At 44.9% G+C, this 10,106-nt stretch overlaps 1 protein-coding gene across 1 annotated transcript; it reads left to right on the top strand.

The window, feature by feature from the left end:
* Positions 1 to 380: 380 nt before the first annotated feature.
* Positions 381 to 8,021, top strand: TBC1D13 (TBC1 domain family, member 13; the record flags this gene model as incomplete). The annotated part of the gene is made up of 10 exons (XM_009707089.1): positions 381 to 421; positions 910 to 971; positions 1,267 to 1,366; positions 2,761 to 2,843; positions 3,002 to 3,161; positions 3,975 to 4,182; positions 4,866 to 5,029; positions 6,566 to 6,726; positions 6,958 to 7,015; positions 7,754 to 8,021. Coding segments are annotated over 10 exons (1,103 nt in total), but the record flags the coding sequence as incomplete, so codon positions are not given.
* Positions 8,022 to 10,106: the final 2,085 nt, after the last annotated feature.

Raw genomic sequence — 10,106 nt, 5'->3', positions numbered from 1 at the left:
GAGGCTGGCAGGTGTATTTTCAAGCCCAAGCTCTGTCAGGCCGCAGCGGTCCCCACCCGGCCTTTGAGCACAGCCACAAACTTCCAGGCGAACTCTTCCTTCCCCCTCTCTGCGATGCTTGTGGGTTTTATTGCCTCTGCTGTGCCCTGTCACCTGCACGGTCCCCAGCTTTCTGCTTCCAGCGCCTGCTGCAGGCACCCTGCCCCGTGGGAGGCACTGCCAACTTTGGCACCATGTATAATCCCTGTAGCGTCCCTGTGGAAATTTATTGCCCCCTGGGGAAGAAAAGTGCTGCCTTGCCTGTTTGTGTGGTGACGGTAGCAACCCGCGGTGAGGAGGCTGGGGCTAACATAGTTATTTTTCTGCCTGATGTTCCACAGGAGTTCCTTTTGATGGTGGGCTGCGCTGCCTGTGCTGGAAGGTGGGTTTTGCTTGGGGTGCTTTTGTTTCTTGTGAGCGATGCTTTGGGTTGCTTAAGTACACGCTATTTTGGGACACTTAAAATTGTAAATAACAAAAATCCAGAGCTTAAAAGCCACTCAAAATCGACAGTAATTTGTGGAGATCAGCACTGGCACAATCGCAGTAGCATTTACTGGCGCAGGACAGCCATCTCTTCGGATGATAGAAAGTGCCTGTCTGCTCTTTGCATGAGAACAGCCTTCAGTATTAAGCTAGGAGTGCATTTCAGTCAGGTTTGCTATTGATCAATACTACAAATATGGTTGTGTTTAAAACCAGTCCCTGAAATGTTCCTGACTGTTGCTTGGCAAAGTACTAGGCTTTCTGGAGAAAACTCCCAGTATTTTCAGAGAGCCAGTTCTAGCTGCTGCATTTGGTTTGCTCCTCCTACAGGTGTAATAGCTCATTCTTCAGATACTAATTTGTGTGCATCTGTCTTCTGTACAGATACTTCTGAACTACCTCCCTTTAGAGAAAGCCTTATGGAGCTCTTTGCTGAAGAAACAGAGGTGAGGACATCAGTTCTTGCTCCTTTATTTCTAATAATATCTGCAGAGAAGAAGAATAGTTCCTTAAATAATTAAGTACTTTCATAAAATAAATTGTTCTCATGTGGAATGCACTGTTCTGTAGCCTGTCTTCTGGGTCTGGTGGATTGGCCTCTTCAGCTGAACTCAGCTGAGAGAAAATCAAATGCCTTCTGGCTGAGCAGGGTGGTACAGAGAGATCTATTTGAACTCAGTCTGGGTGCTTATGTTGACTTAATCCTCTGCTTCATTGCAAATTCCTCTTTTCTTCCTTCAGGGATTTGTATTCCCAGTTCCTAAAGGAAATGATTATCCAGCCTGGGATCGCCAAAGCCAACCTGGGTGTTTCAAGGGAAGATGTGACCTTAGAAGATCACGTAAGTGCTGTTAAGCCTTTATGTTGCAGAAAATTCCTCAGAGCTATAAGCTGTTGTTCTGGAGCCTGGACCCCTGGGCTGCTCTTGGCTCTGTTCTTGGACTGAGAGAACTTTGCCCTGCTAGCAGGAGGGATGATTCCTAGGTACCAGCCTGGTGCTTATGTCTTAGTAGCCTTCAGTGTGAATTATTGGCAAAGTACCAATAGTTCTGAAGAGAGCTGTTTTCAGTTATGCAAATCCCTTTTCCCCTCCTTTGGGGCTAGCTGCCCAGGCTACAGGTCTCCAAGGGAAAGGGAGAGGCTCACAAGAGGTACCTCTGGCAAAGAGATGCTCTCCTGGGAAGTGAGGCTTCTGGATGAACTTAGAGCAGGCTAGTCTGAACAGAGGATATAAAAGAGATAGGAGGGTCATGTTGGGCTATGGCAGAGAAGGCAAGAGACTCACTTATTTCCAGTTCTGCTGGCTTGCTTTTTTTTTTTTATTTGACTACTTCCTGCATCTCTTGGCTTTTTCCTTCTCTGAAAGTGATGTTAAGAGTGTATGTGTTGCGGGAGGGAATGAAGTAACTGATCAGAAGAGACTGTAAGATGAGACAACTGCTTCCATGACTTGTCATGAACATTAACTTCTCTGCTAGCGTACAGCCATCTGTGCCGCTATGATCTCTGGAGGCCTTGGTGTTGTGAAACTGGCATGTTTGTAATATTCCACACTTTGGCAGGTTACAGTGATCTTTGAATCTCTTGGAACATTGCTTTCCCCTCTGCCTTTGCTTCTGGATTAGTTGTTAACTTTGCATGGGTCTTGATCTGGAGAGAGGAAAGTGTGTGTGGAGGGGTAGTTAAGTTTGTCATATTGGAAGACTGGTCAGATACAGGATAGGCTGTTCATATTAATCTGTATGTCGTTTTTCCTGGGTACAACAGTGGTGCTTAATCAGCCTTCTCGGAGCTGAGGTAGAGGGGGATACTTGTAACTAATAACTACAATGCTCAAGTACTGTGTGAGTGGGTAACTCTTATCCTGAGTACAAAGACCAACTCCCTTGTATAAGTTGGAGCTTCAATCGGGAATCTTGTTGACACAGGACGGGATAGCTGATTTGGGAACAAAGTCATTAAAAGGCATCTGAAAAGGGATTAGAAATGTTGGCTTCTGCCTTTGTAAGTGAACCTGCACGCTCACTCGTTTCACAAGCTCTGATCTAGTTCCTGCACACTGTGTGAAGAAACAACAGTAAATGTAGCTAGTGAGAGAAAAAATTAAACCTGATGTGCTAGGAGTGTGCTGGTACTAGATGGCAGAGGGACAGCAGAAATGTTGAATTGGTGTATCTTTACTGAGGATTTTGATACATGTGAAACATGCTTGTTTTGTTTCTGTTGTTTCTTTAGCCCCTCAATCCAAATCCAGACAGTCGATGGAATACTTATTTCAAGGACAATGAAGTGCTTCTCCAGATAGACAAAGATGTCAGGTGTGTGAGGCATAATGGCTCGCGTTTCTGAATCCAAGCGATTTGGTTAACACATTGTACTTTGAAAACCAAGTTTAATATTAAACTGAAACTCCTATTCAACATGGGGCACGTACTTCCTTCTTCTTATGCCTGATTTCCTTCTGTATCTATCCTAGGAGGCTGTACCCCGACATGGCATTCTTCCAGCGCCCAACGGACTACCCCTGCCTTTTAATCCTGGACCCCCAAAATGAGTTTGAGACACTGCGCAAGCGGGTGGAGCAGACCACACTCAAGTCACAGACGGTGGCACGAAACCGCAGCGGGGTTACAAATGTGAGATCTAGGTGGGGGCTGTCCACAGGGCAAGGCATCTTAGCTGATAAGGGGAAGGGTGTTTCTTGGGCTTTTTTCTGTTTCTCTCTCTGCTTGTGCAGTGAAATTAAGCAAATACCTCAGCAGGGACTGTGTATTCTGGTGACTAGACAGTTTTGTAGAACCAGTTGACATCTCTCATAGTTAGTAGGGAATTACAGGTGTATTTAATTTTAAGGATTTTTTTTTTTTTCCTGACTTCTGGTGGAAGTTGGAGTTGCAGGAAGATGCGAGTGTTTTATGCTTGACATGCGCTTTCTGTATGGGAACAAAACACTGAAGGGTTAATTTATTGAAGCTGAATTTACATAGTCTTCCAGAACTGGATCTCATAAACCTGCAGTTAGGAAAAGAGCTGGGTATCTGCTGAAATGTGTGTTGCCTCTTTCATGAGCGTTACAGTACAAGTGCCACATTCTGTTGAAGAAGGTAGCTTGCTACCACAACACATCTGTACTTTTCCTCATACTACTAACGAAGAAGTGAAACTGCTGTGGTTTCTTATTGCGTGGATCAGGTAGTGCAGTGATTCAGGGGAAATGTCTGTTGCTGCAGACTGCTTTGTTCTTCAGGAATAGCCAGCACTAGGACTTCACTGCCTTTGTGCTTCCTGAGTTACTTGTCTTGCTTTATGTCAATGCCTGCCTGCTTGGTATAAGCTGCCCGAGTCTTTTGGGGGCCTATGTGTATTAAAAGTCAAGCTTGTCATGTGTACAAAACTGTCCGTGCCAGCTGGTTATCCTGAATCGGCCCTAGTCTTGCCTTGCTTTTCAGGTCAGCTCGCCTCTTAAAACGACACCTAATTCTCTGAGTGAGTATGAAGTTCTGCCCAATGGTTGTGAAGCTCACTGGGAAGTGGTGGAGCGAATCCTGTTCATCTATGCCAAGCTGAACCCCGGGATAGCGTATGTTCAGGGGATGAATGAAATCGTGGGGCCTCTTTACTACACCTTTGCTACAGATCCTAACAGCGAATGGAAAGGTGAGAGACTCTTGGCCTCTCAGTAATGGTTGTTGTTCCGCATGCTCTTTGCGTAAAGAACTGTTTTGGGAACGAGACTCTCTTTAAACAACTCTGTTTTGACTGATGAAGGCCAAAAAGGCCAAAAAGCAAATACAGCAAGGGATGAGGAGTTTTGGGGACCGTAACAAAGTGGTAGAAACCGAATGGGCTGTAAGTGGTTAGGACATGGGAAGTGAAGATTTTTGAGGGTTTTTTGTTTGTTTTGCATGGATCTAAGTTGCGCTTTGAGACTTAAAATCCTTTTAGAAGCTCTTGATTGCTTATACTATATATACCTGGTAAGAAGAGAATGGAATGGGAGTACTGTGCATGTGCTTCTACTTCACGGGAGCTCCGAGGGTGTGTGCTGATAATGGGTGATGTTCTTGGGCATAGATAACCAGTTTGTGACCTGATGTCATGAAGCCCTTGTGTTGCACACAGGGTCTGTATCTGCAGTGGCTCTGTAGACATTTCTAGTTAGGAAAAAAAAAAGTGTCTAGTCTTGTCCCAGAGCAAGCAAGCCAAGATCTTGTGGGATCTGCTACTTGTACAGTACGGCAACCAGATTCTGGCGCAAGAACAGTTCTAAGTCTGTGTGCCTCTGTCAGTGATGCTTCCTCTATTTCCCCATCACTTTTTTTAATTTTTATTTTTTTCAGAACATGCTGAAGCAGACACATTTTTTTGCTTTACCAATCTAATGGCCGAAATTCGGGACAACTTCATTAAGAGCCTGGATGATTCTCAGTGTGGCATTACCTACAAAATGGAGAAGGTCTACTCCACTCTGAAGGAAAAAGATGTGGAACTGTATTTGAAACTGGTGAGGAGCTAGGTGTTTCTCTCAGTTTCGGTTGGAATATGAGGAGTGGAGCTTAATAGTGCATTTAAATGGCAGCCAATTTTTTTAAACTGTTACTGTGCTTGAATAGAAAGGTTGAGAGCGTTTGTGAAAGGCTTTGCCTGTAAGGTATAGAGGCTCTCTTATCTATCAGCCAAAACAACCTCTCCTTGGAGTAAGCCTAGAGCAAGGTGACACAGCAAGGCTTTCCTCCCCTGTCTGACTGTGAAAGCAAACAATAGTTGTTGCAAAGCTACCAGCTATGAGCCTGAAGTGACTTGGCTGTGATTCCTGGTCACCTGGGTTGAGGCGTAGTTGGAGCTGGAGTCTTTACTCTCTTCTAGTCATCAGGCAAAACAGGAGTTTTGCTGTAGAGTTCCTTAGAATTTGAGGTTACAGGAATTGCATCTCTACAAAAATCAGCCCTCTCCATGCACACACATTTCTATTGCCGCTGGCTGCCCTGACAGCGCTAACTTAAACTGCATGGAGGTCATTCCAGAAGTAAAGTGAAATCCAGCAAGCTGGACCATCCCACCCACCTAATTCTACCATCTCCTTCATCCAAGGGTCTCTGAGTGCCTTGGGTTGGTGTGAGTTTTGTAGAACATGTAGAAGGCAGCTTTTGTTGAAAACATCTCCAGGTCTTATAGGCCCATTCGGTATGAAAGTCCAAGGAGAGTTTGGAAGGGAAAGCTGTTCTTGTTACTCCGTTCAGCAAATCACACTGAGATTTAATTTTTTTTGCATTCAGAAAAATCAGGATGTCTTTCTTTTATAATCCAAAAGATGGATTGTCCGCACAGTGACACGACCCACAGTGTTGGCTCGTGGCTGATTCAGTGGGGAGAAAATAAACTGCTTGCTGTTTGGCTGTCAGGAGATGGTCTTGGCCATGCAGCAGCTGGTCCTTAAGAATATCAGCAGGATGCTGAAGTCTTTTGACCTTGATTAAACTTACGGTCCCTTGGATTTAATAGCAGAAAACAAGAAAGCTTCAGGCTAGAAGTGCTTACAGTATCTTTTACTGACCATCAGTGTGAACTCTGTTCCATCTTTTTGTTTCTTTTTGTGAATAGTAAACCTTTTGATAAATACAGGGCTTCTGGAAAGGAGAGGAAATCCTGACAAAACAGTGCCTCTGCTAGAGGGGGAGGGCTGTAGCTTTGCAGATAAAATGCTGTTCAAATAGGAACATTGAAATGACTTGGCAAGTTTAACGGAACTAACACAAATAGTGCCTTTAGGAAGAAAAGCTTCCTTTTGCTCCATGTTGTGGACATAGGAGCATTTTCTGGCTTCTCTGTAGACATGGAGCATGGCTGCACTGAAAATCTATCTAACTTGAATATGAGAGTCTTCAAAGGAGGCAGTGGGTTTGCTGATGTTCCAGTATGAGTTTGCAGCTTAGAGCAATATCAGGGTGGAGATGGGGATGGAAACATGGGGTGCATCTCTTACTTGTAGGGAACTGGCCGAGAGCACGTATTCATTCTTTGCCTGGTGCATGTCTGACAGCAAGAACAGAACATCAAACCCCAGTTCTTTGCCTTCCGCTGGCTGACGCTGCTCTTGTCCCAAGAGTTCCTGCTGCCAGACGTCATCCGTATCTGGGACTCCCTCTTTGCTGATGATAAGCGCTTTGATTTTCTTCTGCTCGTCTGTTGTGCCATGTTGACGTAAGTACATAGGTAGCCTTCCTGCTCTTCTCTTTCCTTCCTTTACCTAAATCTGCAGATCCAGGAGTCTTCTGTAGGCATATGTTAAGGCATCTGGTGAACAGGTTATAATTGCTGTTCACAATGGTAGCAGAAGTGTATTCAAAAGCCTCTATAACAGCACAGTGTAGTCTATTTTTAAAGTTCCTCTGTAAAGAGTCAAAAGTAGCTGGAATAATTTCCATCTTTCAGACTAATCCGGGATCAGTTGCTGGAAGGAGACTTCACTCTGAACATGAGGCTGCTACAGGTAAGGATTAAATATAGTGGTCATAGGGAATAATTTGAAGAGTCTTAAAATAGTACTGTGTGGGAGAGGATGGTGGTATGAGAGAGGGTATGCCTGGCTGAAGAGAAGTACCAGACTTCCGATGTTTGCATGCAGAAAAATCTTAAAGGATCTTACAACATGCTCATTAGTGGAATTGTGAGTCTTTTGCTTGTGCACCCGTTCTAGCCTACAAAGAAATTATCATAGACTAGAGGTTTCTAATGTTCCTTTGGTTTGCAAAAAATGTAATAATTTCGAGCAAAGATGTGAAACCCTATGTAACAGCGATAAATTTGGCCAGAGGCTTTCTGCTTATTTCTGAGATCTGTGAGAGCCCAAGGTTGAAAACGCCTGCACTGCACAGTAGGATATCTCTGATTCTGCCAGTTCCTGCTTTGGGCTGTGCAAGATACTGGCTTTGATAAGGCTTCCTGGCATGAGTATAGCCCTTGTAGCAGGCCAGCTTACTTGTACCCTTGGAGGACAAAGTAAAAAACAAACCCAAAAAAAACCCCACCCCACCAACCTTCTTGAAGGGTATTGAGGCTTGATCAGTTACAAAACAGGAAACTGTTAGCTGTTAAGGGAGTAACTGAACATGGCAGTGTGTTACAAGAGGCCAAGAACGCTGATGTTAAGGTTTGCCTTGCTTAAGTGAAAAAATGCATAGAAGAAATGCTAGGTAGTCACTTATATCACGTTGTTTCTTTGACATAGGATTATCCTATCTCTGACGTTCATCTGATTTTGAAGAAGGCAAAGGAACTTCAAGATTCCAAATAGTCCGTGAGCCTAACAAAAGGTGTCAGAGAAACTGTGTGGCAGCAGATCCCGGGAGATGCCCCCATGCAGTGTGATGCATTAAAGCTCCTAGTGGTCTCTGCAGGACTACAGGTTTTGTGTTTGAGCTACTGGCCACCTTGAAGACTTCCTTCTATGCTATTTATTAGGTCAAGGACTGATTACTTCCCCATCTACTTGGGTCCTGCACTCCAGATTTTTTCAAATCTCAAATGCCTCTGTGCTGCCAAAAGCAGTTCTTTGTATCTTTTTTTAATGACACTTAAGTTTGGGGAGAAAGAAACCATCTGTCTGCATATCCCTGAAGGGACGGACTCCTGTACCATGGAAGTAACACATGGACTAACTTCTGATGGGGAAGGGACAGGCTGAGCGTAGTGGATTTTGGTGGGTGAGTATAGAAGGATCATCTTCCTGTGAATAGAATGTATTCCAATGAAGTCATGCATCCTGCCATTCAAGTAGCTTCTGGATTCTTCTCCCTCGTGTCTGCACTTGGCCATCCCTGGGGTGTGCAAAGAAGAAGATTGCATCAGTTTCTGGTGATTGTCATCTGACGTCTGGCAGTTTGGACCTCTTTTGCCTGGGAAAGAGACTTTGAGAAGCTGAGATGGGAGGACATGATTACAGCTGGTGGCTTTGTGCACTGAAACTGCCCAAATCGCCTTACCAACAGGGTCTCCTTGAAAGCAAGACTGTGGTGGCTTTAATCCATGAGCAAAGTGTAGTTTGAAGTCAAGCCTTATTACGCACAGCCTTAGAGCAGGAGCTTGTTGCTGCAGGGAGGCCTTATGCTGCTTTCCTGGCTCTGAACTGGAGCATATCCAGCTACAATCAGGATTCTGAAACACGAGAAATGGGCATCTAGTCATGTGCAATGAAGACAGACATATTTAAGGGCTTATACAGGCATGGCACTGGGGTTTTCTGCCTCAGTGCCTTGCATAATACTGCCCTGCATAAGCTCTGGTCACAGTGACCTTGATACTGTCTCAATACTTCTTGCTGGGAAGAGACAGTGCAGGTCTGACCTACCAGTAAGAGTCCTTTTCTGGAGTTATCCAGCGGGCATACAAGTATTTGTCATTAGCTAACTGCTGGGGCTGATCCACTTTTTTCTGTGTACCGGTCCTGTTGGAGTCACTGTCCTGAGTTGGACACTTGTCCCTCCTGGGAGGGAAGCTGCTGCATTTCAAATCCAGTGGAACAGGCTCAGGTGAAAATCAACTGAGACAAACTACGGAGGGAACTGGTAACTTCCCAGCAGTGTCAAGCTGATCAGAAACCATAATCCTCAGAGGGAGAAACTGCCAGCGCCCTGGTGTTTGGGTGGTGTAGAAGCTCTTGAGTGAACACTAATCCAGCATGCTTTTCCCTTTCTTTCTGTGCTGTGCTGGCTCACCTCTGCATAGCTGTTTGACATTGCAGTTTTTGGTATTTATGGGTATCGATTTGTTAAAGGTTAGCCTTCTTTGTAAGATCTGCTTAAGCTGCTGATGGCCTGGAGTCACTCTAGCAGGAGGGATGTTGTCAGCCTTCCGCTTTTTTACTAGTGTTATTTCCTTCACTGAAGGCCAGTTCTTTACAGGCTACAGTAATTCTCACAAAGGTGTGTCGGAAGACTGGAGGACAGGTTGATGCATGTACCAGTGTTCTTATTGGAAATCCCAAGCAATCTCTGCTTCTTCAGAAGATGCTTGAGTAACGCTGGTGCAGCCAGGTGTTGCTGCTGTGGTGGAGCAAGAGCAACGGAAGACTTTTAAAACAATCTGTAATTAATACCTGTGGCTATCAGTATCCCTCTGCTGCAATCCTTTCTAGGGAGTAGAGTTTTCCTCCAAGAAATATGGGATGGATAGACCAGGACAGCTGTGTGATGAAGCATCCTGTCTGCTCTAACCATCAAATGGATCTTATTCCTGCCTTGCATTGTTGAGCTATTCCAGGTTGTCGCATGCTCTTGGGTCCCCTACACTAGAGAGGCCAGTGGCCAGACCTCATATGGCCAAATGGCTAGCTGGTAGGCACAAATGTAGAACGAGAGGGTCAAACTCTTAGGCAGAATTGGACCTCCTCCAAACACTTCTGCCTTAGAACTGCTTTAAATACTGCTGTAGCTCTCACATTCCATGTACAAGCTCTGCTCTCACCTCCTCGAATGCCTGGGCTGTCCATGTCAGGTTCCCTTGGCAAGTACAGGGCTCCCTTATGCTGTATTTTCTCATTGGTAACAGGAGCGTCCATGAGGGTTCTTGCTCTGAACAGCTAG

This window comes from Cariama cristata, unplaced genomic scaffold, assembly GCF_000690535.1.
Source record: "Cariama cristata isolate BGI_N322 unplaced genomic scaffold, ASM69053v1 scaffold19529, whole genome shotgun sequence".
NCBI classification, from domain to species: Eukaryota; Metazoa; Chordata; class Aves; order Cariamiformes; family Cariamidae; genus Cariama; species Cariama cristata.
This window is presented reverse-complemented; position numbering and strand designations above follow the sequence as displayed.